The following is a 27,380-nucleotide window of genomic DNA, read 5'->3' as shown; positions in this document are numbered from 1 at the left end:
CACATCTCCTCCATGAGTTCGGATTGAATAAAAGGTGGTGGTCGTTGGATTCCTTCTCGGTGCCAAGGTGATGATCCGTCGGATGTCTGGCGTCATCGATCTGGCTGAGGCGTCGTATTCCGGAAGGCTCCGCCGGCGAGCTCCACTGGGCTCATCATGCCTGGAGTTTGCTGGTTCAGAAGGGATTCGGTCGTGCGCACCCATGTTTTACCCTGACCGTTTGGTTTCAGAGGGAGCGCTTCGAAGCTCTACTAGCTGTTAATATTGTGGGGCATATGTTCTCGTTCCATGGTGTTGATGGAGAAGGTCATGGAAGCCGAGATCTGAGGTATGGCAATGATGGTTCGAGTCTGGGCAGTGATGAGGAATTGGTTTGGTGGTTAGTGACTCGGAGCAGCTTCATGATAGCGGTTGCGAACTTGCGATTGCACAGGAGAAATCCATAGTCTTACCTTTCAAAGTGAAAATTCAAGGTCTGACCTTAACTGGTTATGTCTGGCAATGTCCTTGGCGTTGTTTTGAGAGTGAGGACTTTCTTCAGGGTGAAAACCTAAGATCTAGATCAGCCGATGACAGTGCTTATGCTATGTTCCCTTCTTGGAGACGCCGCTTTTGGAGAAGTTGGACTTCTAGTGTTGTCCTGGTGGTGTTTGGGTTGTTGTCTCAAGGAATTGATCATTGTAGCGGGTTTTTTTTTTGTAATTCTCCTCTTTTTTTAGTAGCTATGTGCATCTGTAATGCCGCTAAGGCTATACGTTTTTGCAGAGCTTGGTGTAATTGATATATCCGCGATATTAATATATGCTCCTTATTGAAAAAATGACTTGCTCCTAGTCTCTCAAACATGCAAACTGGAACGTGTGCAGATTGTCGTCCATGGTCCTTGTTTTGACATCTTGGGCCAGATCCCATGCCAATTTCATATTCTTGAAAAACCAGTAAGTGGAGTACTCCCCCTCCGTATAGAGCTTAGCAATTACAAGCCACCTCGTTGCCTCTTTCGCCGGCGAGCTCTCCTCCTCAGAAACTACATCATCCAACTCATCTTCCTTGATCCCCAATTGCTTCATCATCGCTTCGATCCCTCCATCACCTCCACTAGATGACGATCCTCCCTAATTTTTCATCATCATCTAAAGCGACTCACAGCAACCGAAAAAACGTGGAACCCCAGAAACCCACGACCTGCGCGAGAGATCCAAGGCTGGGCAACGCTACATGATCTCCCTGAATCAGCTCGCGATCGAACGCAGCAACATCAATCGTAGGAAACATGGGAAAACTTGGTCAACTCCGGCGTCGCCTCCGCGTGAAACTCCAAAACCCTAGCTAGAGGGAAATTTTTTTAGAACATTTTTTGAGAATACCTTTTAAAAATATTTTAGAGCTTTTTGAGAATATATTTTTGGAACATTTTTTGAGAATATTTTTTTTAGTTTTTTTTTAATCACTTGTATTGGTGTTCAAGTTTTCTCCGGTCAGCTAGTGCCACGGGCCCACGGCCCACAAAGCCAATCGGGATAGTTTCGCGCAGAGGCCTTCTTTCCGCCGCCAGCCCGCCATTGCTTCCTCCCCTCGTACAGATCGCGGATTCCTCAAAAGCCTCAAAAGAATAAAAAGATCGCCGTTCCGGCACGTCTGAGCTCTCCGAACGGGGCGACAGCCGATCACCGGCGGCGCGCCCCCAGCGGGACCGAAACCGAGCGCTCCAGCTGCCCGTGTAACCAGTCATGTCCTCGCCGGTTTGCCGATGTATCACCGGTACGCTCTATTCCATCTCCCACCATCCCCATGGCCCATCCGCCATGCCGTGAGGCAAGGCCTCACCAGTCACCAGATCCCCTTCTCCAAAGATTCGCTCGCTTCCGCCGCGATCGGATCTGCCTAGGCGCACAGCGAGTTAAGCCTCCCATCGATCAACCGCTCGGGGAGCTCCTAGGTCAGATCTGCTGGAACTTTTTTCTGCCTAAGCGTAGCAAATATGTATGCTGGTCAACACGCAGGCGGCGGTACAGTTCGTGACACCTAGTAGTATTTTAGTTCTTGTTTTGGTGGCCGCGGTTACTCCCCGCTTTCTTCCTCTCCAGACTAGGGTTGGAAGTTGGAACTTATGGAACCATGGGGCATTTCTGAACGAAATGAAATTTAGGGAGACACATGTGACCTGTTTGGTACCTCCAGATTGCTCCTTTCTGGCGGTTCGCTAGTTCTCCCTCAGCAGAGCCAGGATTGAACTGCTAGCTGCTGCAAGCAGTGAATGGAGTGATCACTGATCAGTGCGACAATGTTTGTATGTATTATGGTGGACATACGCTTAAACTTGTTGGTTCTTGCTGTTCTTGTGCCTTGAATTTTCATCTCCTTGCTTGTAATGTACCATTCTCCCTAGATACAAAATCATGTGTACAGCACATTAGTGTTAGCGATTAGCGAAGCAATTGTTTTGGAGTTGATATAGATCACCTCTGTTTGTGCTGCAAATTTCGCAACTCTGCCATGATCCCATGATGCAGCTATCATTCTATAAAATCTTAAACCTCTATGAGTGTGTTTTGATACCTATTGATAAATTGACATCGACTCTAATGTACCAGTACTAATGTAGTATACAGTTAACTTCACGGTTCTCTGGTTGTATATATCAAATCATTTTGTTTCAGTTTTGGATGTTACTGATGGTAGGCATGTGTGGTGTGGGCCTTAACCTTGTCTGGTGTCCCTTGTGCTTCTTTGAAGATAGGACATGGATGGATGTGGAAGCCTTATGTACCAAAATTCTGCAAGGAAGCCAAGAATGGTCATATAGCGAAGTGGATATCGCGTTAGATTCCGAATCTATAGGTCGTGGGTTCGACTCCCACTATGATCAATTTTCCTTGTGTTTTATAGAGGATTTTTTGTGTGGCTGCTGTTTTTTTGTTTCTTGTGTTTTTCAGAAAACAGGGACATACTGGAATGGAATTGCCCACAAGGTATCAGGGTTCTTGTGAACAAGATTGGTCCCAAGACCCCAGGTCCCCAGCTGCCTTACAGGGCGGTTGTCATGGAGTGCAGAATTTCACCTGTACTAGTGCATTATCAGGAATTTTTTAACCCCTCTCTGGTAACTGTTGGTGTAAATCATTGTGTGGAACAAATGTCACCATTCAATCACATGGAAGACTTGGTTGTCAATGAACCCATAATTATCCAGAACATGTGGACATAAGGTGGTTGTTTATAGAGCTGTAGTTATTTTGATACGGCTGCTACTTCGCTGTATGTTGTGTATGTTTTTGTAAAGAGATTGAATTGGTTTCAAGAGTTCCTTAATCTCAATCTGAATTCGCATGGCAAAAATGATGATACTAGGGAAATCGGAATGTCCCCTGAAAGGGGACGGGCATCGCCGAATCTAACTTCCTGGTTTAGATAGTACTATATGAATAAGCCTGACTAAATCCTTGTATCTTTCCTCTATTTCTCTATAAAATGAAATATGATCAAGAGTGGTTCGAATTTATATAGAACGAACTTTTTTTTTTAATATTTCCCACTATTAGATATTGCAAACTTGGATGTATCTAGACATCTTTTGTAAATGCATATGAATCTAACACAAAAATTATGGAACGGAGGCAGCAACACATTTCTGAAAACTTTGCTGTGTTTTGTGTATTTGTTGGAAACAGTTCAATTTGATTTCAGGCTCTCAGCGCAGTTAAGTTGCACATTTCTGTAAAAGATCTTACACACGTAATATTTTTGATCTTGTAGATGTATGAAAATGGATGATCAGAACAAAGGAAGCGAAAAGTCATTTTAGATCATGGGCACCAGTGCTCTCATCATATTAAAAATATTCGAAAAGGAGCTGATGATGTATCTCACTAAAGTACAAAATCTTAGTTACAAATGTTTGGTTTTCTGAGCTACACAAAAATGATAAAGTCTGATTTTTTTAGAGATTTAAATCACTATACTCAGATCTACATATTTGTTATTTTGTGTAACCCAAAATACACATTAATTTCAGCTGAAAGTTTACACAGTTGTGGGATACTATACTGGCTACATGATAATTTATTTTCAATTTTTAATTTTTTTAGAAATATAATTTTTAATTATTTTTTAAAAAGGGATCACTCGTGCGGTCGTGCCCATGCGCACCAAATCTCTGTTTGGAAGGAAGATATATAAAGCAAAGATAATAACGAAGATTTGTTGTTGATCTTGGGTGCATTATGCTTATCACCGAAAAAAGAAATTAATATGTACTCCCTCCGTTCAGAAAAAATTGACACAAGTGGTGCATAAAAAGTAGCCTAGGGACGCACGTATCTCACGTCAATTAAACAATACCAGAGGTAGTATATGTATATCTTGACAAAAAAATTGTACTACCCGGTTTAAAATAATTGCCGTAGATACATCTATTATTTTTAGGCAATTAATTTGAACTAGAGAGATTATGTATATTTTGAACAAAATTTTGTGGAGAGATTTTCTTACACCAAATTTTCTTTTTTTACAAAATACAATAAATTTTGGTTTTGCATGAAATGATTTTGCGAGCGCATGGAATCAAAATGTACATGAACAGAGCAAGTTTAAGCTTCTGCTCAATTGCAATGACAATTAAGACGGGCTTTTGCAGCATAGTACATTCCCTTCGAGTCTGCAATATAGTGATGACAACAAACCAAACTAAGATCAATTGTATGTGTCAATGTGTGGAGGGGCGATTTCCCTATCACTACCAGGTCAGATTAATGCTGAGACAAGAATTGTTTTGAGACGACATATTGCACCCATCCATAGACGTGTTCAATTTGGACTTCAACAATCAGCTCATCAGGCATGTGTCCTTTTATATCAGATCCGTTATAAATGTTATGGTGAGTGGCAGCTCTCCCAAGTTTTTCAATCATGATAGCCCAAGCCACAAATACAACAACGTTCGGTCCCAGTGCGATTCCAAAGACAGCCAAGATGAGACCGCCAATGGTGACGCACTAAATGGAAAATATACAGGGGAAAAGTGAAATTGCTATCGCCGGATGGGTATTTGGAGATCCACAGCAAAACCTTGCACGCCTGGAAAGGCATGGCTAACTTCCCCAGATACTCCCATTGCTTCATAGCATTTCCTGAGATTTACGTACGGCACGCCTAACCTTTTTCTTGAACTCATCCCGCTTGTCCCTCCAGTCTTTCTGCACAATAAACGCAGCAGGTGAATTTCAAGCCAAAGAAGTTCCATTAAGCGCATGAAGAACAAATTCTGCAACTTTTTGAACTTGCATTCACATCGCTGTAGTGACAATATCTCCATTCAGCAAAAAGATAACCCAAATGTTCGTGTAGATGAATTTACAAATGTTGCAAGGTTAAGATGAGAACCTAAAGAGTTGTCTACAGCAGTATTTAGGGGTGCTCAAACAAGGGTTTCCTAAAACCATTGAAACCCAAGAACTATTCCACTTCATATTTTGTGCATGTATCTTTATCGAATAGTTTTGGTGAGCTCCATAGTTGTTTTAGCCAATTATGTCCCTTTTGGATACTTACCATATCTGGTTGATTGGTCCAAACTATAAAACTTTAGTTACATGTTAGGCTCAGCTCTATCTAGGAGGAGGACTAGTTCACCACCCAACCTGTGCTCTCCGTCACCTAGCAATGTACTACTTCAAGTCATGCTGTTTGGCCTCTTGGATGTTTACTGTATTGTCACTCAACATGCACATCAAATAGTATTTATGACTGTCAGAGTGGCACTTTATGCATTGGCATGTAATAGAAACTGTAGGTGCTGTTATATTACAATATGAATCAGCTGCACATGCTTCAGCCAAATTAATTGAATTCATGAAAACGAAGTTGACTTTCCATCACACAAATATAACATCAGCAGAATAAAAGTTATGAGGTAATTTGTTATAGTGAACTTACAGCGGCTTCAATATTTGCTGGCGATTCATCATTGGGGCTAGAAAGCATCGAAATGATGCTCAGAACTATACTCTCAACCTGCAAATGGAGAACAAAGTTTTAAATTAACAACTACTATAAGCATATATAAACATTGGCATGCACATGCTCATTATTCCACTGTAGGTTTAAAATGAAACAAAAGTCTGATCAAGATGAGCACTCGAATCAAGTGGAAAATGTTCAATTTTTTCTCATAATTACCCTGAATGGAAACAAATTGGTAGCACGATTTAAAGAGAAAAAATATTCAGAGATAGAATTTATGAGGATGACATATTGACATCGCTACATCTGATGATGGATCTAAAAGCACATGAACTGCAAGAAGCCAAGCTCCTCTAGTATTTTTTTCAAGATTTTTCATCATCAGTGTACCAAGTGTGAGCTAGTTTAGAAGATTTTAGTATTGGTATTAAAAGAAGATGAATCGGGAGAAGGGCTACTACACAGGTAAGAAGTTTGACATAAAAGTTGATCATAAACATACAAAAATCAACACGGGGAGGCATCACCATGTTCTATGAGACTAATAAAATAGAGCCATGAAATAGTTGCATCTTTTGCCTTTCAAAAGCTGTTCGTTGATGTCAGCACATATAGCAGATAAAGCCATAGAGTTACTATCACAGAGCAAAACAGAAAGGAAGCAAACTGTTAGCGTGGTAGATCATCAGAAGCACTACCGTATGCACTGGTGTCCAACGCTCACTAGCAAGCTCGTATCCGTTGGGATCATCACCAGGTGGATGAAGAATAGAGATGCATACGCGCCCATCCGGATAGACTGAGTGGGGAAAGAGCACAATGTCAGCATGATGTATCGCACAAATACAGAAATATAAAGTTCTAATTGTGAAAATCTGACCATTTGGATGCCACATTTCAGAAGTAAATCTAACTGATGGAGGGCTGTTCGGATAATTTTGTGGGAAGCTCATTATTGCATTGAAGTAACCTCCATCACTGCAAAATGAAAATAAGTGTTACTAAGCAGATCAAAGAATATGATATTACATGACCGCGTGGATCTAATACTTAAAAGTATAATAGAAAGCTCGTGCACCAATATTATTTTTTTCGCTGAGAAAAGGCCCACTAAGTGCTGTCCGTAGTATAAACAATGGCAGCAGACCCATATAATCTCTCGACTGTTTACAATTCTATCGATATACTATTAACTGGACTAACCAAAGCATTGCTTAATTGGCGAGTCTAACAGTTAAGATCGGTGGAAAAAACTAATGAATGAACATTGAAGCTAGTAACAGAAAAGAGTTATATATTCCATTCAAGTCCCCTAGATTATTTTCTGGAAACGCCTAAATTTCAGCATTGTAAGAACATCCTGAGGTCTGTGCTTTGTTAAAGAGATCAATATATATGAAACATGTACTACTATAGATGCCAAATTTCTAGAATCAAGGACACATCAAGTCCAGAGTATCTCCTGACACCCCATAGGCAGAACCTCCTGCCAGCTTCTCAGAATTATCGCAGTAGAACATGCCCATACTTCTTGTCCTTAGCCCTCATTCCAATATCGTCTCCTTTGTTAAAATTTGTTGGAAACCACACTACTTGTCGCAAAGATAGAATGAATGTAAATTTCACAACCCCACGTGACAATTAACCCCATTACCCCCGCTTACATACTAGCATCAAGTCAAAATATAACATGATAAAGGCTCAATATATATCTCGGTAGTTTTGATGTCTGTAGCAGAAAACAGAGAAACATCCACCAACATCAGTCACTTGATTCTGCCACCTCGCCAAGGTACATTAATTTTAATTGAGTGTATATCACCAACACATGGAGGAAGAGAAGAAAGTCGCCGCAACACAGGTACATATGCCCCCCTTCTAATCCAAGCCCATCTCTATAAATCAGAGCACGGCATTTCAAACAGAAGGGATGCGCGCGACAGTACATATGTACATTGAACTCATTGATCAATAGTAGTAGTATTACAAACTGGTGTGTCCACAAGTTAACACAAAATACACATGGTTTTATCTTGTGAGGCATACACATGCGCTTGCTACTTTAGATATATTATTATTTCAAGCACCAGCATCAAAAAGTTTAGCACGCCTTCATCTTCGTGTGCTTAATAAGCTTTATGTCGGACTTAATTTTTCGATCTGACTGGGACGTCTATGATTGCTACTCCTCCCTCCGTTCCATAATTCTTGTCGCAGATTCGGACGTATCTATGCACAAAATATGACTAGATACATCCAAATCAGGACAAGAATTATGGAACAGAGGGAGTACAGAGTATCTCTTCGTGCACCAAACCACCTGATGAAATCAGCATGCTCAGCCACGAGATACATGTAGTCCATCTATTAACACGATGCTGAACAATTCGACCCAATTTTGCATGAATCCTCCCCAATTCCACACAAGCACCAAAACTATCGAGCTACCTGAGGTATACTAACGGTTTGCAGAGTTAGATTAGAGGCCACCACCCGCACGGCACAAACACACACACACAAACAGACGGTTCATCAGGAAGGGAAATCGAAAGACGATGAGAGGGAATCCAACTCACTACAAGGTTTCGGGCGGGCCGATGATGGTGACCTGCCACTCGAAGACGTTGCTGTCGTCGACGAGCCCGGCGGAGAAGCCGTCGACGGGGTGCTTGGCGAGATCTGCATCGAACAACAAAACCAGCCCCGTCAGATCGATCGATAGCTTCCCGGACGGGGGAGGGGGCGGGCGGATCCGCACCTCGGAGCTGCTTGGAGAGCAGCAGGCTCGCCTGGCTGGAGGCGGTGGCCATGGGATCCGCGGCGGGCGGCGGCGGCTAGGGTTTTCGCGGCGAGCGGAGGAGTAATTCGTTATCCGTGCGTGGCTGGATTGATGGCCGCCGCGGGCGGGCCGCCTGGCTTATTTATAGAGGAGTAGAGCTTGGAGAAGGAATCGGGGCCGGAGGAGAGAGAGAGAGAGAGAGAGACGGGAAGGAGAAAGCGGAGAGGTGGTTGAATTGGAGTCTGCGGCGGCCAGCCCAGCTATAAACGGGAGCCTCGTTCGGCGGCTGTTCGTTGATAGGGGGAGTAGATGCCAACTCTGTTTCGGTTAATCTTTGGGTAGTATCTTCGTTTGGGGTAGTAGTAGAATTGACTTTGAGTTGGGTGCTGTGTTAAGGAGCCATAATTTTATACGGAGTACTAATAGCTCTCTGTTTATAAAAGAAGGGTTGTAAATTTGTTTAAATTTAGATGTATCTAAACACGTTTTAGTATATACTGATATTCTTGGATGGAGTAGATGATTTAAATTTATTAAAACTTAGATGTATATAGATACAATTTAGTGTATAGATACATCTAAATATAAAAAAATTAAAACATCTATTTTGAACAGAACGAGTAGCTTTTTTGCGCTTTGTCTCCTGCGCACATCTAATTAACAAAATAATGATATTGAGTATTTAGCACATGTAATTATGCACTTTTAGAAATACTAATACTAATATCTGCTCGTGGTGTTCTTTCTTAAGAACCAATACTTTTAGATCTTGGTGGTAGTAGATATACACCTCACTCTCTGGAGAAACAACCGGTCTCTTGAGGCAGTTTCTCTTTCTCTCGTCAGTGTTTTTTGTCACTCCCCTTCCCCGCCTTCCTGCCATCATAAGGGGAAGGAGAGGTCGTGTTCTCATCTCTGTGCGTGTGTGTGTTTTAGCCCTAGGTTTTCTAGGCTTTCGAGTTTTCTCTCTTGAGCTATGGTGGGGCAGATGTTGACGGTGCTTTTAGGAATAATGGTATCCCAGTCCATGACCCTACTCGATGGAGGTGTTGTTGACGCCGATGAGAGGCTTGTGAAGTCCAAACTGTTAGGGTATCTTAGATATGTCGTTGCATCGTGGCGTTGCGGCAGGGATGGGCTGCTCGTGAAGTGCGACGGTCTTGCCTGCTCCGTGTTTACGGAAGACGTTGGGGGTCCGACCGCCTGCAGGGCGGGGTGGAGCTAGCCCTAGATCTGACGTTGAAGAAGCTCGAAGGGCTCCTCCAACAGATGTTCATTATCGGGATAGATCCAGTCTTACGTGCTGGTAGCTATTGCGGCTCGTTAACACCTTATGGCTAGAGGTTTTTTCAGCGCCAAAGTATGCTCTAACTCCTTGTGCTCTTCTTTCTCTAGCAATGTCAAGGATGTGTGTGATTAGTAGTTGCGACGATGGCAATTTGCAGCATTACAACCGTTTGCATCATCCTTGAATTATATCACTTATATTGTATGTGTATCAACTATATATTGTTATGTTTATGAATACAAGTAATGTATGTCTTTGGAGATACCTCATTTAAAAATTAATTTTAAATCCTTTTCAGGCCACGTCCCTTTCCCAGCGAGTAGCCACGACCAAATACGGTTGATAGCATTGTCGTAATCCTTTACAGGAGCCCACGAAAATGATTCGTAACCTAAGCTGCAGCGTACGTGGTCATTCTCGAGTGTACCATTGGCGAATTAAAAGCACAAGCGAGAGAAGCCTCACTTGGACTAATATATTTGCTGCAAGTTGGAGAAAATTTTAAAATACCATCGCAATAGCGTCTATGGTTTTCTAAAAAAAATTACTATTTCACGTTTACCATTTAAAAAGGCACCACTTTAGCGTTAACACGTAATAAAATACACGAATTCGCTCAATTAATCATAATCCAGCATGTGGGATCCCACTCTCAAGCGGACGTAGCATGTGCATTCCGCCAAGAAAGAAAGGCCTTCCTTCACTACAAATTCCAATTTCGTGAGCCTCATGTCCTTCTGCACCGTGCTTGCCGTCGTTCCAACCGTTGGTTCGGGAGGAGGATGGGCGGCTTCTCTACCAGCTCGCAGCCTAACCATGCCGGCGAACGACCGCACCACTGTCGTCGTTCCAACCGTTGGTCCAGGAGGAGGATGGGCGGCTTCCGTGGCCTCTTGCACGAAAGTAGCGTGTGTGGCCGTCGGCGATGGGTGTCACCGCCCCAGCTAGTATTTTAAAACCCTAGCCACATTTGTGGTGGTATATTGTAGTATTGTACTACCCCAATTTAAAAATAGGTGTCTTAGTTTTGTGTAGATATAGATATATCTAGATAAATTTTAATTATAAATATATCAACATCAAGATAAAGCCGAGACAAATATTTTTGGACGCAGGGAGTAATTCTCTCTGCGAGTTTTTTTTTTTTTTTTTTTGATAGAGAATTCTCTCTGCAAGTTGGCTAGTGGCTACTCTCGTCTCTCTCGTCTCTCTCGTCGTTCCTTTTTACGGCTACGCGACACGGCGGCAGTGCGACGACACCCCTGACGGCCCTGACCATAACGAGCAAATGGGCCGACCAAGGTAGCGTAGCAGCGCAGCGGCAGCGGTTGCGTTCGCGTTCCCGAGCCCCGGACCCGTCGCTCTCTCCCCCACCGCCCAACGCCCAATGCCAACGCGAAGCGATGATGAGCCGCCGCCCGCCGACTGTGCCATGGGGCTATCATACGCGATCGCGATGCGTCCCCCCTGGCGGTCGACACGCACAGGAAACACCACGTACGAGGCTGGATTCAGCGGCAGGGTAAACAGTCTCGGCAGATCTCCCGTGGATGGGAAATGGTGGCTGTCCACCGATTCATCGCCGGCCGGCGCCCGGCGGCGGCGGCGGCGGCCCCCGCGATAGCGACTCGCCGGTCCTCGTGTAGATAGATCCGTCTCCCTTGACCCGTATCGCAGCACTATGCGAGTTTCCTGTCCTGCGCGCCACCAATAGTGCGGCCGATGATCGGTCTACGCGACGGCGGCGGTGGACGATGGATGCGATGCGTGAGGCGACCGCGGCGTCCGTTTTGCTCGCCGGCTTTTGCTATTTCGGGGCATCATATCTCGCCGGTACGTGTTGGTCTGGTATAGGCCACTCGCAAAGAAAACTCCCGGTGAAAACGCAGCCGTCGCTCTCGGGAATCTTTCAAATCGAATACTGTGCTACCAGTACCAGCCATTCATTTTTCTCAGCAAGCTTTTTTCGAATCGCGCAAGTAGCATGAACGACAAATGTTGCTAGGGCCCGTGGATATTCAGTCTACATACACCACCAAGGCGTACACCGCCCATTTTCATCTGCAGGGTGATGAATCTGGCGTTTGATGCCCTGCGCTTTTTAGAATCGTGCAAGTAGCCTGAACGACAAGATATATCATTACTAACCGAACCGGCACCGGAAAGAGAAAGATAGCAAGGCGATCTGGAGGCGGCCCTTAAACTCATCAAGGTTTTCTTCTCTCTCACCGGCAATGCTGCCGGTCCGCTTCGTCCTCGGTGACCTTGATGCTTTGGAGGTGTGCGGACCGCGGTCTCTCATCAACGAAAATGTTCTAGTTCTTCGTTTAGTTTGTTCTCAGTGTTTTTTAGGACGGTGAGCTGACAACTACTTCCTGAAGTTAGAATAAAGTCCTCCCCGTCTTGTCCTCGCTCCGGTGATGCATCTAGCGCTAGCAGAGGGCGCATGGAATTCTGTGTCCGGCAGATCTCCCGTGATTCAGTTGTCTTTCATGTTCGATCGTGTGGTTTCATGCTAGTCTCTTTCGATCTACGGTTGTCATCATTACCGATGGTTGCTGCTCTGGTACGTTGGTCCTTTGGGGCCTTAGCACGACGACTTTCCATCTGTCTACTACACAACAAGCTCTACTACGACAAGCTTTGCCTGGCTCCGGTGATGGAGGGGCGATGACGGCGGCGCGCCTTTGGCTCACGCTAGTGTCTGTAATCGTCGCTAGGTGGTCTAGTGATATATTTGTAATTTCTATTACTTTTGGGCATCTTTGTACTGTTGTTGATAATTATTAATAGATCGGTGAAATTTTTGCAAAAAAAGGTAGCCTAAACGCGAAGTGTTGTCACTGCAGGGTCGGTGGATACGAAGGCGTGCACGGTGCAAAAGGACATGTTTTTTTTCCAATTAACCAAAGTTTACCATCCACTGTGCTCGAAATTCGAATAAAAAGAGGAGAGAGAAAACAATCTTTTCATCTACCATGGTGAGCACGAATCTCAAGAAATAAATGAACGGTTATGGAAACACCACAGTACCACACCCATGCGTGTAAGTACAAAATCCACTCTCTTAAGTTAAAGCTTTTCAAATTTCATCAACTTTTTAACAAAATATTAGCAACATGTGTCACATCAAGCTAGTATATCATGGAGCTACATTAAAAATGAATCTACCGACGCTAATTTAATGTCTTAAATATTGCTATTTTTCAAAAAGAAGTTCAACTCAATTAAAGTTTGACTTTTGGCAAAGGTCAGCGTACCACTTATCTGTTGACGGAGGGAGTATTTAGCTAGCCAACAATTTGGCTGACCTTTGGTTCCCATGACCTAACCAGTGTTGGCAAGAAAAATGTACCGCTTGGAACAAAGGGGTATTGGCATGCCAATAAGTTGGTAATCATCCAAATGAAGATCATTTCCTTTTGTCATGAGCTAACAAATTCGTGGTGTGTGTATTGCATCATCAAAATATAACCCAAATCCACCAAGGAAATGTGATTCTAATGCATCTACCCACTTGTGCTGTCAAATAATTGGTGTGGACGGATGGTCGGGTGATCCATTGGTTAGGCACAATCATTGGGATATTTTTTTTATGTTAGAAAAAAATGTTCAAAATATACAAAACCACTAAGTTTGTTTAGTTCTTCGAAAAACATGTTGCATTTTTTGTCAATAATTTGTTAGAGTATAAATAACAATTATTTAAAATATTATATTCTATAAACCAAGATATTTGTTTTGAGAACTCCAAAATAATATACTTATGAATTAAATGTATGTGATATATGAGGCTGACCCATACTACTATGACTAGGCATGGACATTTATCGGTTTTAGCCAAAAATTCGGTTCAGTTCTTCATTTTTAGATAATTCAGTTAGTAAGAAATGAGCACCAAAATTATATCATTTTCTGTAGTTTCAGGTATACAGGAAATAACAACACTGGAACATGCGTCCATATGATGGCATGTATGCAGCTAGACCCCGACATAAACTGCAATTTTTACAACACACATTGCTCCTAGAACTGGCCACATGTCCATGCACTAGTCTGAGCATATGCCTAACTGAATGAACTAGTATAAAACAACATAAGAGCACGTGTATAGCAAAAAAAAAAGGATGAATGCATGTTGTCGGCAGTGGTGGAGCCAGCAGGGCGCCCCACCCTAAGATTTTGGTCCAACCCATATGTTTTTTATAGAGAAAAAACAAGAAAAAAAAGCCTAACCCAAGTAAGGTTCGCCCCACCCTAGCAAAATAGGCTGAATTCGTTGATTGTGGGGACTAGATGTAAATGCTTGGGGTTGCCATGAGTGCATACAAGTTGTACATGCGTACTCCTGGGCCTCTTGCATATACCGTTTGTCCTGTAAACTAGTATGAACGGAGTGAAACATTTAATTTCCATCGAAGGGTTCTGCTCTCTCTCTCTCTCTCTCTCTCTCTCTCTCTCTCTCTCTCTCTCTCTCTCTCTCTCTCTCTCTCTCTCTCTCTCTCTCTCTCTCTCTCTCTCTCTTGTGTGTGCGTGTGTGTCTGTCTATCTCAGTTCTTGTGTCTGTCTATCTCGGTTCTTGGGCTTATGACATTTATGACATTTATAAATCGACGTTAGATGTTTAAATTTGACTTATGACATTTATAAATCGAAATTAGTTTAGGTTAATTCGGTGTATTCGGTTTTGGTTCGGGTCAGTTCAATTTCAGTGCTTGGTTTTTTATACCACCCCTAACTATGACACATAGACGATCACCCCCGCATACTACTAGGAGTCTTATGCGTGGCCGCACTAGTCCTTTCGGTTTATGGCGCACATGTTCCTAGAGGGACTGCAACACGAGTCGGAGCAGAAGAAGGAAGTACATCTACCAAACTTGGAGCAGAAGACAAGGAAAATTACTCACATACACATAAGGACATCCCTAATACTACCTATATAAAGGTTAGAAGTTCTACACGATATGGGACGACTTCTTCGATATCAGGCGCATAACCAACATCTAGACGACCACGCCCCTAGACGACTATAAACATGTAAAATTTTAATAGATACGAATTTGTATTGTAGGGACACAGATTGACAAGCGTGGACCTAACTATAGTGAATAATGCTCATTTTAAAACTACAATTTTGTCAGATTTTATCATTTTTATGTAATCTGGAATATTCAAACAAATACGTTAAAATTTTCATGTTTGTAGCATACACCATTGGCTACATACAAATCTTTTGAAAAAAAACTAAAACATAAAAATAGGATTTGAAATTTTTGAAAACAAAGGTCTACACGTAGCTCACCTTCATTTGTCCAATTCTACATACAATATATTTTTTCAGTGGAATATTTAGAATCTGCGTAAAGCCCTTTCTAAGCTGGCCCATGCTGCAGTGTTGTGGGCGGCGAACTTGTGAACGCTTGCAAAGCGATAGTTTCCGAGACTGCGAGCAAAAGCCCCATCCAAACCCATGGGCCTAGGAGAAACTACCTAAACACTATCCAATTTTATCTCATTTCGTAGAGCCTTTCACCTTGCTGCTCTTGAAGATCATCATGCTAGTTCATGTTTATCTCATTTCGAATGGACCACCGATTTTAGCGAATATCAAGGTAAGCAAAAAGAAAAAGGTGGTACTGCGTGCTATTGAGTTGTGCGTGCAGTCATGCTAGTGCTGTGCATCTTTTCACCGCTTCCCATGCAATGCGTCGGCATTTGATGCTTTCCCTAAAGCTAGCTCAACCGTAAGGGTATACGCCGGCTGGATCAGTCAGATGTTCAGACCTCACAATAGACCAGATCTAGCATCATGTCTCAATAGCTGCAGCTTCGTTCAAAAATACAAATACATCCGAAAAACACCAAAGGAGGTGTGATTTATGAAGAACTTGCAATGTAAATTTCAACCAGAAACCGAGTTTTTAGGCAAAGCTAATGAGCTTACCTTTTACTGAACAGCTGTTAATAACAGAGAGTAAGCTGCAAAAACTTAGCCATGGGCCCGGACCAAGCTCTGCCCCGAAGGGCGTCAGGGCATCTCCAACGCGGGTACGCAAAAGGTAAAACGGATATCGCGTGCGTCCGTTTGGGTAAAAACGCGTCCCAACGCGCAGACCTAAATGCAAAACGGACTGTCCGTGAGGTCCGGCACGACCCAAAGCCGGCTTAAATCTGGGAGGCTTTTGCGTCCTCCCGGACGACTTCGTGCGGCTCTGGACATCCGTTTATATCCGCCCGACCCCACATCTTCTCTCTCCTCTCTTCCTCTCTGACTTCTTTTCCCCCTTGATGCTCCCATGGCTGCCGGCGGAAAGGCTCACCTGGCGCACTGCCGTCGTCGCCTTCGCATTGAGGCCTCCGCCGCTCTATGCTAGGCTTTTTTTTTCATCCATGCCGGAGTTCGCCGTCGCCGAAACGAGCTCCGGCGGCGAAGCTCGTCGACGGCGATGCGCAAGGCGACGACCAAGGGCGCCGGCCGCTCCGCCCGCGCCGCCCGCCGCTGCTGCAGCTGCCGCTCCGCCCGCCGCTGCTGCGGCTGCCGCTCCCGCCCGCGCCGCGCGCAGCCTGCTCCGCCCGTGTGCTCGCTCGCTTGCAGCCGCTCCGCCCGAGCCCCGCGCCGCGTGCGGCTGCTCCGCCCGAGCCCCATCGCCGCGAGCACGGGCCGCCCGCGCCGCGCGCCGCCGCTCGCCCCATCGCCGCGAGCCATGCCGCCGCGGGCGCCGGCCGCGTCAGTCCTCGCCATGCCGGCCGTGTCGCGCTGCGCGGTCACGGGCGCCGGCTGGCCGCTGCGAGCACAGGCGCGCCTCAGCACGCCACCACTCGTCTTGCCATAGCCGAGCCCAGGACGCCCGCCCAGGGAGATGGACGGGCCGTGCACGCGGTCGTCTCCGCCTGGGAGGAAGCAGCGCGTCGGGGCGGCCTCGCCTTGCAGTGCGTCGCAGCGGCCGTGCGCGAGGCGCTCGTCCCGGCCAACCTCCTCGACCCGGAGCAACGCCTGCGGCGGGAGCTTGCGGGATCTCGCCGGCGGCCCTGCGCCATAGAGCTTTTACAAGCGCGGGCGAGCACGGCCGGCCACCCACGGGCATAGGCGGGGGCGGTCAGGCACGGGCGGAGGCAGAGGTCGCCGAGGCGCGGGCTGCCGGGACGCGGCGACCACGGGCGGGGCACGGGCGGGCGCGGGCTGCCAGGACTCGGCGAGCACGGGCGGGGCACGGGCGGGGCGAGCCGTGGCTGGGCGGAGGTCGCCGGGGCCGGGCGGGGTTGGGGGCGGGGCGGAACTCGCCGGGGCGGAACTCGTCGGGGCTGGTTCATGACAAAGTACTAGTATGCAGTAGAGAAGAGGAACAGTGATTTGAGTCTGTGCGTTGGGCAACAAAAAATGCCACGGACGTCCTCGTCTGTCCGCGTCTTCGGAGGCCGACCCAAACAGCCAAAATCGGACGCGAAAACATGTCCATTTAGGTCGTTGGGTTGGAGATGCCCTCAGGATGCAGAGAGAGATGAGTCGATCCCACGAACTGAAAAGGCATCGGGGCAGGGTACATGTCTTGGACAGTTGGACTCTTGGTGCCATTATTCGTCCAGTGTCGATTTTTTTTTTTTTGCAAAAATAAAAGATTTAGTTTAGTTTTGAAAAGTTTGTAAACACTTGGAGAACTTGAGACACAAGTGACACAACACGCGATTTAACATTTCTGAACATGCCATCAGATCACTGGCCATCCAAACATATGTAATTTTAGACTGCAATCCAGGCAGCTAGTACTTCATGAAACACAACCGGCACGTACAGATAGATTACGAACAACACCAAACACTCCAGAGTCTCCAACTCTCCATACTCAGTAGCATAATCGAACACTTGCACATATGCAAATGCAGCACACACACATACCATAATCTGATACCATAATCAGTACTTCCTCCGATTCATATTAATTGACTTCAATATTGATGTATTTAGAACTAAAATGTGTCTAGATACATCCATATTAGAGTCAATTAATATGAACCGGAGGGAGTAGCATAATGGGAGGCCAGCGCCGGCGGTGCGCGTCCACGGGCCGGCTGGAGCGCCGGACAGGCTCTAGTGGCAGAAGATGACCTTGAGCTCGCGCGGCGCGGAGCACTCGTGGGTGAGGGAGGGGCTGTCGTGCGCGTAGGTGAAGGCCTGCGGGCACTCGTTCTTGAAGAACTGCGAGTACTGCGACGCGCGGCATGCCGCCGGGCTGTTGTACGCGTTGCGGCAGCACAGCTCGTCGGTGCCGAACGCCTCGCAGCCGCTCTTGCACGCGACGACGCCGCCGGACCCGCGCACCTGGAGCTCGCTGGGGCAGCTCTGCGTCAGGTCCTTGCGGCAGGCCAGGACGGGGCAGTTGCCGCGGCCCTCGTGCGGGGTCACCGACAGCCCCACGTTGAAGCCGTCCACCACGCTCACGCCGTAGAAGGACTGGTCGTTGTTGCCGTGGAGCGAGACCTGCGCCAGCGTGGCGGGCGACGCGCCGCCGAGGCCCCCGCACTGGAGCCGCCCGCCGCAGTCGCCCGTGGCGCAGCGGAGCTGGTCCGCGCCCTCGGGCGTGCAGCCGGTGCGCGCCCAGATGCGGCCCGACCAGGCGCTGGTCGGGGCCGGGAAGGAGCGGTGGGAGAGCGCTGGCAGGTAGAAGCCGCCGCCCTCCAGGACCTCGCTGCCGGCGTTCGCCTGGATGCCGGGCCAGATCGGGTAGGCGCAGTTGTTCACCACGGTCAGGGTCATCGGGGCGAAGTCCGCCAGGAGGAGGCCGCAGCTCGTCAGGAAGGTGGCGACGAGGAGGAGAAGCTTAGGAGAAGCCATGGTGGCGGTGGCTAGCTACTGGCTAGTGCGGCTACCTGAATGGCTGAATCCCGAGGCCTTGGTCAGGCTGTGTTGGAGTTGTGTGACTAGTGAAGGGGGTTTAGAGGGGTTTTATAGGAGAATTTGAATTGGATTGGAGCCTCATGGGTACCAAGTGAGTTGGGCACTCTTTTTGCGGGTTGGGGAATTGAGGTCATGCTATTTGAAACTTAGCAAAGAAAAATCACATTTCTAATCTTTAAAAATTGTGAATAAAATCCCCACATATAGACCACACATCATATGAATTTTGGTAACAAAATGCTATTATTTTCTGTTTGTATTATGCTATAACTCACTGGGGAAGAACAACTTAAATTGTTGTTTTTCCTCATCTCGCAGATTCTCATATTTTCCGCGAAATTTTACTTGTCCATGTGTCCATATATCTTATTTATGTTTCTTTTTTCTTAAAATAATCGAAAACCTACAAATATGGTTTTGCCTAAGTTAACTGCATCACGAGCATATGCTCATAGGATCGGTAAACTCATGTTCATCCTGTGAAGTTGTGCTCCTTTTTGTGCATAAAATTTTGTAGTGTACTTATATGTTTAGCCTTGGACACTGTAGGTATTTTTCACATTGTATTTGTGTTTAAAAAGTATGTTTAGGCTTGAGATAAATCAACATAAGCTTGGCTTGCACCGCCTGCTGAAGACAATTTTAGAATAAAAAAGAAATTCGAAATTATTTAGCTAATTCTCTCGATTTCAATCGACCACATGGGAGAACTTTTGGTTAGAAGACATAAAAAAACACGGATAACTAGATGACTTTCTTGCGTGAAAGGTGCCCACACGTGTAGTACCATTTCAAAACTTCAATTTAGGTCGATGCGTACTAAATACCGTGTGTTAAACTGACCATCAATAAAGAATAAAAAGATAATTGATTTGAGATTGTGTCTCTTCATTGAGCATGCTGAGGTTTAGGTAACATGAAATGAGCAGCGCGTAAGGGAGCTAACAAGTGTTATGAGCCTAGTAGAATTTTTATTTTTCTTTCGAAATGGGGTTCACCTTAGGCTCTGCATCAATTGATGCGTACAAGGCTGAAGGAGCCTAGTCGAAGTAGATCTCAATCATTTACAGATAGTAAACACTTGTGTGTGATACCTGTTCCTTCTCGACTAAGGATCTTACATGGCATCAAGTCCGGAAACAGACAAGTTACATTGGAGTTGCTTAGCCTTGAACCTAGCTACTTTCCCAAAGCGGCGTCCCGAAAACAACCAAACAGCATACAAAGTTAACCTCACAGAGATAAGCTTTTGGGTTCATGTATTCGGCCGAAGTCTTTCTAAAACTTTTGTAGGAGTAGACGGATTCGGCCGTTTGATCGCCGGATGGACACCTTGCTAGTTTGAAAGCTCGAGACGCGGTGAGCAGGAACAGGGCGCGCCATGCATAGGCCCATACCAGTGCGGCAGTGCCCAGTTCCGCGCCATCTTTTTGGAAAGCACGAGCCACCACCAGGCTCTGTAAACGGCAAGCCAGCCATCGGATAAGAAGAGGCAGACATGGCACGAGCAAGATGATAAAGTGGAACAGGACATTGGAGATTGGAGGGCCAGGACTCAGGAGCACAGAGACGAATTCTCGCTTCGTTCTTTTCCGGCTCGCCGCACCACACACGGGTACGAGCTAGCAAATCATGCCAGGTTTCTTCCTCCTCCAGTCCTCCTGTCCTTGGTACGAGCTGCGTGCACGACTGCACGGTGGTGGGGGTGAGGGAGAGAGCGCTTTCTCGCTTTGTTCGGTTTCAGTACGCGCCTTTTCCCACTTCTCGCGTCGCGCCGACCGCTCCAAAGCGCCGCCCCACATGCGATGCATGTGTAATTGTGGGTGCAATATTTTTGTTTTCTGCTGACGGAGTGGGATTTCAAGTTTGAAATCGGTCCAGACGTCCAGTGTGATGTTTCTGTAAAATAGATCGAAACTGCGGCAAATAATTGACCAATTGCTGCCCACTGGTCACTCCAAAAGCTAGCGGAGATGCAAAACAGACACTAAAAATATCGGTTTTGGTCTATTTAGGTTGGACCGTGGATAGATAATTGGCCGCGCCGCGTCTCTTATTTGTTTGGGTTCGGCGGCCGACACATTTTTTTTGAGACAAATTTCATTGATATGGAACATGATTTACATAGTTTAAAACTTTAAAATAAAAAATTATTGCAACTAAAATGGGCCAAACCCTAGTCTGCTCTACTACTCATCGTCTTCGCCCTTTTGGTGAGGTCCACGAACGCCGGCATCTCCCACAGCCGGTTTGGTACCGGCCGTGCCAAATGGTACACTGGTGGTGGAGGAAGCACGGTCGGGGCAGCCGCAGCTGGTCCCATGGCTAGTTTGGCGTGAAGGATGGCCGATGGCACGCTATTGGAGGCAGGGGAGGAGCAGCCCACGCAGGTGACGACCATTAATCCCACGACGATGCTGGGCGAGGAGGCGGCAACGCGCTTGAGGCCTGAAAGGGGGGCCTCATCGCCTCATCCTCGGACAACCCAATCGGCATGAGTGTTGAGGCCTGAAAGGAAGTCCTCTTAGCTGGGGAGAGGTAGCCGTCTTACTTGGCTTTCTCCCCCAAGTAGGCGAGGTAGCTGAGGAAGTCGTCAGTGTCATCGCGTTCTTCCTCTCCCCAGACCTGCTCGCCTTTCCCAGGTGCAGGCGGCTCCTCCTCGCTCTCCTCCTCCACCTTCATGGACGGCGCCGAGGAGCGCCATAGTAGAACTAATCGTCGTCGACGAACCTCGATAGGCGACGGGCCTCCCACTCGAGGTGGCCGAATGCGTTCTACATCAGCGAGTTGATGTCGTAAGTGGGTTGGCAAGGAGATCCGGTGGCAGAAGGGCATGCCGCCAGTCGCCTCTCCCGGCCATGGCCACGGCACGAGCGGCATGGGCATCCTCCGATGGCTGAGGATCCACCCGCCGAGGAGGTGGACATCGTTCCACTCAGTGCAAGGCGTTCGGTTGTTGCAGATCGTCCATGCCATAATGACGCCGATGGGGATGCGGTTGCACGACTTCTTCAGTTTCGCCATCAACGACCCCGTCTCATGTTCATTCTTGGGCTTCCTGAACGGCCACGATCCCTTGCTCATGGCCGTGATGTAGATGTGCCGCATGTGCTCTAGGGTTCAGGGAGTAGTGATGGTCACGGACACTTTCAATGTCGTCGCTGGTCTCCAATTGTGTGCCACTGATGACGGCATAGAAGACCAGTCGCTGCCCGTTAGTACTTGCGCGTTTTCGCTGAAAGCCGAAGCGTGTCATTGATGGCAGCCGCAGTAGTCGGCGTGCAGAAGGAGAGGCGAAGCACCCGCCGCTAGGTGGACCGAAGAAGACAGGTCGCAGACACGATCGTGGTCTACATTGTATCCGTGGCAACCCATTTGCTGCATAAATTTAGACCGGTCCATTTATGTTGGACCGCTGGAGATGGCCTAAAGACTGAAGAACAGTCTGGATGTTCAAGTTTGTTTTAGTTTTCAGCATATACAGAGCATTAGAGCACGGCACTTCAGGTAGACAAATTAAAGGACATGCACGATTTTCTCCAGCAGAATCCATGTAACTTCTCTGCATTGAGTTCTTCTATTCAGCAACTTCAGCAGCCTACTGAAGCTATTTGACACTGAAAACTCTGAAGCTACGAAGGTCAGCTAGGCATTGTGCAAGGTCATGGTAAAGCACAACGTAAATCAACGATTCGCCTGAAAAGGTCATGCGATCTGCAGCCTCGTTAGTTGGTTGGAAGCGATCGATAACGGCACACATGCCCCCATGGTAGTAGATTCCTTCGTTTTCACGCATTGTTGCGCATGGTGGATCACGAGGTTTGGGACACGGGAGCCTCCAAGTTGTCGATACAGGGGCATGCCGTGAAAGAAGTGATGGTTTCGGTTCGAGGCTGCCGCGGTCCGCAGACATGAACGCGCCTCCCATCGTGATTGTCTTGTGGACGGTGCGGTGGAGGAGAAGGACGACGCCGCGCCGATGGGATGATGACACGGCAAATCCTATACACCGACCAGGTCGGTCCCTACCGCGCGCCGCACACCCCCCGCGCGTGGTATGGGCCGGCCTGGTCGGCCCAGTTCGCCTCTTTTTTCTGTTTTCTTTTTCTGTTTCTTTCTTTTCTTTTCTTTTTTCTTTTCTTTTCCTTTTTCCTTTTTTATTTTCTGTTCCTTTTTGTTTCTTTTTTTTGTTTTGTTTCTTTTTTGTTTATATTTATTTTTGTTCAAATTTAAAAATATTTCAAATTCAGAAAAATTTCAAAATTGAAAACTTTTCAAAATTTAAAAAATGTTCAAATTTTAAAACCGTTCAAATACAAAAAATGTTCAAATCTGAAATCCGTTCAAATACAAAAAATTGTTCAAATTTGAAATCCGTTCAAATTTGAAAAATGTTCAAATAAAAAAATGTTCAAATTATAAAAGCGTTCAAATTTGGAAAAATGTTCAAATTCGAAAAAATGTTTAAATTTCGAAAAAAATTAAATCAAAATCTGAACATTTCCAAAATTTCGAATCTGAACAGATTTTGAAAATTTGTTCTCCGAAATATATTTTTTAAAAGTTAGATATTAAAAAAGAAAAATATTAACAAAAAAGAAACAGAAAAAAAAACTTACCTACTACTAATGGGCCGCGGCCCAACCAACCGGCCTGGTCGGTGGGGTGTGCGGTGGCCCGTACACACCGACCAGGTCGGTGTACAGCACTCCCCTGATGACACTACCTATGATTCTATGAAGACCGACGGTTGAAAAGCCTTCGTAAATTCGGCCTTCTTTATGTGTGGGGCAGAAGGCTGGCCTCGTCATCCCAGATTCTCAAAGAAGAAACAGAATTGCAAGGCTGCTTCGTGCTAATGGGCCACCGCAAGCAAGTTTACTGGCCTTTCAGCCCGGAGAGGGGCTTCTTTGCTTCAAACAAAGGAAATACACATGAATTTTAAAATTTTGCATTCTGTGAAATTCTTCATGAACATGTTGTTTGTAGGAGTATTAGTGTTTAATCCTTCATACTCCATTCATATTATTATGATGTCTTTGTAACGCCATACTTGAGTAGTTCCATTAGTTTTTTTAAAGAGACGGAGAAACACTAATACTATTGTAATAACCTGATGTCTTCCTATTTTTGTTTCTACAACAATCCACGATGATCTAGAGTATTATCCCCACTAGTTTCTACAATACTGTAGTGCCAAGCAAGACCTTAGTGAGTGAACTGATTGAGGGAAGAAAACGGATAATGGGATGGAAAAAGGAAGAAACGGTCTAATCAGCTGGGAAAGAAAACTAAAATGATAGTAGAAAAGAAAAATACTAGTGGAGATTTGGGCACATGGGCGCTAGTTATCCCGTTTAAAAAAAAGTTGTATTTTGAGTTAAAAAAAATTAAAAAATAATCCGCATATAGTTAACGTTGTATCCCATGAACGTCAAACTATCTATTTCAAAAACTTTACATTCCGAGCTACACAAAACTGACAAAAGTGTAATCCGATTAGTACATTTCAAATCTTCAAAACATATCAGATTTTGTTATTTTGTTATAACACAAAGTGAAAAAAATTTGTGTTAAGATTTTGCTTGATAGTGACAATCTCTAAAATTATTTTCAAATTTTTGAACAACATGCAAAAATATCGTTTAATTGTTCAAAAATGACGGGAGCACTAAACCTCCGGATCTAATACTCCGTGAAATAAATCTGTACTACTTAAAAAATACGAAGGCGTTCCGTCGTCAATCGATAGCATGGTACGTCGTCCGCTTGGTCGCGCTCCTATCCGCTTCGCCCCACGAATGAACGGATGGGCCAAGCCCAATCAAACGTTCTGATCGATCCTCCTCCCTTCACCGTCTCCACTCTAACGAGCAACTCCACCTCGAGACCGAAGCCATCCATCCGCCGCCCTTGCAACCACCCCACCTCCACCGGCCCGCGTCGTCGATCCCGACGGCTTCCACATCCGCGAGCACCTTCCATCCTATTCCCCTCCGCCCGGCCTCTCTTCCATCTCCGGCGCGGACTCTCTGGCCCGCCCAAAAACTCATCGATCTCGGCGGCATCGGCATCAGCGAGCACCTCTATGTCCTCTTCCCCTCCGCTGGGACTCACCCCGACCTCGGGCGCGGAGTTGGTGCTGTCGATTGGGGCCGTAAGGAGGGAGGTAGAGGAAGGGGTCGTGCGGCTCAGAGCGAGCAGTGGCCTATGGAGCGGGGAGCCTTGGCGGCGGCACGACTACAAGGGCCGGTCGAGGTAAATGTTAATCGTGGGTTGTGCTATCAATCTTTTACTCATTCCTGGAGATGACCCCATTGATGGTTAACAAGGATTAGCACCGCAAGCATAAGGATTGTCTGCTATTTCAGTGGGCAAGACAGCCGGCCATGATGCCGGCCTCGCTGACCGTGATCCAGGGGAAGAGGAAGATGGCGGAGGCACGCGGGGTGCCGCAGGAGACAATGTGGCCAGAGGGCCGGGCAGGGTGCACGGCACAGCAGACGCCATGGCATGGGTCTTTCAGAAGGTTGATTCCGCGTCAACCAAACCTCTCTGTAGGCCTGCTCGAGTTGTACGAGTCCTGCCTCTACAGTCTACATAGCCGTGAAGCTGCCATCCGCGATGTCCGGATTGCTGCTAATGGAAGTGCGAGGGTCGATGGCTAACCACACTCTTCACATCAGCAGCTTTGGAGTAAGAAGTAAAAGAGTTATTTTGTAGTGTTGCTATGATTTTATTTCATTGTTTCATGTGGATTTACCAACCGTTTGTTTAACTTCTCAGATATCAGGCCTGCCAAAATTATAGGGGTATGTGCTATATAATATTCACTGGTGATCTACAATCCTGGCTATTACATTTAACTACTAACAATGGGGCATGCAAGGCTGAAATGACCATGACGTGGTACGGTTGTGAGGGGAGAAATGTGGGGCGGGGACTGGTGGTCCTTTATTACTCCTTGCAATAGAATAGGTAAAAGTTAAGAGTGGGCTTTCTTCAGGTTGGTTATCAGATGGTTAGTGTTTGATTCTTATATTATATCATCTGTTCCCTTTCTCTTCGGTTAAAAATGATGTCCTGGGCTGACCACATTTTGCTTTAGATACAGAAAACACATAAGGTGCTTTTGTGTTTTGACTAAACTTTGATTAAGATTCAGAATATACATACCGTATTTTCTTTATTTTGGCTCACTTTGGCTCAGATTTAGTGTTGCAGTTTGGAACCAACAAAGTATTCCTATTGTTGCATTTTACCATTATATATATTGTAACTTTATTTCATGGAGATCTTTGTCGATGTTCAGACATTTAAATGAATATAGGATCATACTACCCTGGAACTATTTCCTGTTGGAATACAACAATCTACATAAATTAATCATATGGTATTGCAACTTTCGGTCCATACCCTAATGTATTGTTGTCATGTTTGTATTTCTTCTTAAGTTTCATAGGTGTAAACAAGCAGGATATATTTTGGAAACGACCTCTCTATATGAAACTACGGTACTGAGCTTGAAATCATTACATTCATGTTTCTGAAAATTGTTGGGGAAACTACGATACTGAGCTTGAAATCATTTCATACATGTTCAACCTTTCAAGTCCCAAATTTCCGATTCAAGGTGAAGTATGTGTACTTAAAGTTTAGATACAATCTTGAGCTCGCATCGTGGATAGTGTTGTGCATATTGGATTTTCAGTACTCTGTGGTTGGGTTTTGAGTTCTGTTTCCATTTCTTAATCCGTGCCGGCATATAATTTCTGGGCAAAGAAAATGCCCAATCCAAAGTGGAAGATCAAGCCTGTTCTGCTAATTCACGTACGCATTCTCATTCAGTCATGGGAGAAGGTTGAGATAAGAGGTACTACAATGTCTCTCTGCTTTTTTGTATCAGCTATATATGTATAAAAGCCATTTGGAATACATGGTGTTTATGTTAATGTTAATTTTGAATGTGCTGACACAATCGCTCACCACCAGAAGCCCTCTCATCATCATGTGACAGAAGCCACGAGAGCTAACCAATCATCCGCCTCCTCACATTTATATGTTCTCTAAGGTATGTGTTTCCTCACCTTCCAACGAAACGGGCTCATTCAAGTACGCCTTTTAGATTTGTTTTACTTAGGAGATCAATAACTAATTTAGCATAAGAAAGATTATTCATCGATCTTTTTGTTTTCTTCAAATTCTGTCCATTCAAATATAGGTATCATCAAAGGATTTCAGTTTTTATATTTTGCCAATTTAATAGTAGTCAATACCTTTATTTGATTTCAGTATGTAGGAAAAAGAGGAATCAAAATGAATGCTTTTATCTTTAATCTAAAACACAGCTTATAGCTGATGAAAGGCAGCAACTCCTTCCTATAAATTTACAGAATGGTGCTTCTGACAAGAAAATAATATTCCATTCAGACCATAGTAGACATTTATAGCATAGC

The 27,380-nt window shown here is 45.6% G+C and overlaps 2 protein-coding genes and 1 non-coding gene across 3 annotated transcripts; 1 reads left to right on the top strand and 2 right to left on the bottom strand.

The window, feature by feature from the left end:
- The first annotated feature begins 2,796 nt into the window (after nucleotides 1–2,796).
- Nucleotides 2,797–2,869, top strand: TRNAR-CCG. Its single transcript has one exon. It is a non-coding gene; the product is annotated as a tRNA-Arg (tRNA).
- Nucleotides 2,870–4,810: 1,941 nt separating this feature from the next.
- LOC124682139 (ubiquitin-conjugating enzyme E2 7) lies at nucleotides 4,811–8,972 on the bottom strand. The gene is made up of 6 exons (XM_047216887.1): nucleotides 8,720–8,972; nucleotides 8,538–8,640; nucleotides 6,842–6,939; nucleotides 6,660–6,760; nucleotides 5,935–6,012; nucleotides 4,811–5,195 (listed from the first exon to the last, which is right to left on the bottom strand). The coding sequence occupies exons 1-6, from the start codon at nucleotides 8,769–8,771 to the stop codon at nucleotides 5,118–5,120; spliced, it is 510 nt and encodes a 169-aa protein (XP_047072843.1). The 5' UTR covers nucleotides 8,772–8,972; the 3' UTR covers nucleotides 4,811–5,117.
- A 9,145-nt stretch (nucleotides 8,973–18,117) lies between these two features.
- LOC124682137 (osmotin-like protein) lies at nucleotides 18,118–18,890 on the bottom strand. Its single transcript, XM_047216884.1, has one exon. The coding sequence runs from the start codon at nucleotides 18,859–18,861 to the stop codon at nucleotides 18,118–18,120; it is 744 nt and encodes a 247-aa protein (XP_047072840.1). The 5' UTR covers nucleotides 18,862–18,890.
- Between the last annotated feature and the right edge of the window lie 8,490 nt (nucleotides 18,891–27,380).

Source organism: Lolium rigidum, unplaced genomic scaffold (assembly GCF_022539505.1).
Source record: "Lolium rigidum isolate FL_2022 unplaced genomic scaffold, APGP_CSIRO_Lrig_0.1 contig_68743_1, whole genome shotgun sequence".
Taxonomy (NCBI): domain Eukaryota; kingdom Viridiplantae; phylum Streptophyta; class Magnoliopsida; order Poales; family Poaceae; genus Lolium; species Lolium rigidum.
Note: the sequence above shows the minus strand (reverse complement) of the source record. Positions and strands in the feature narration are given on the sequence as shown.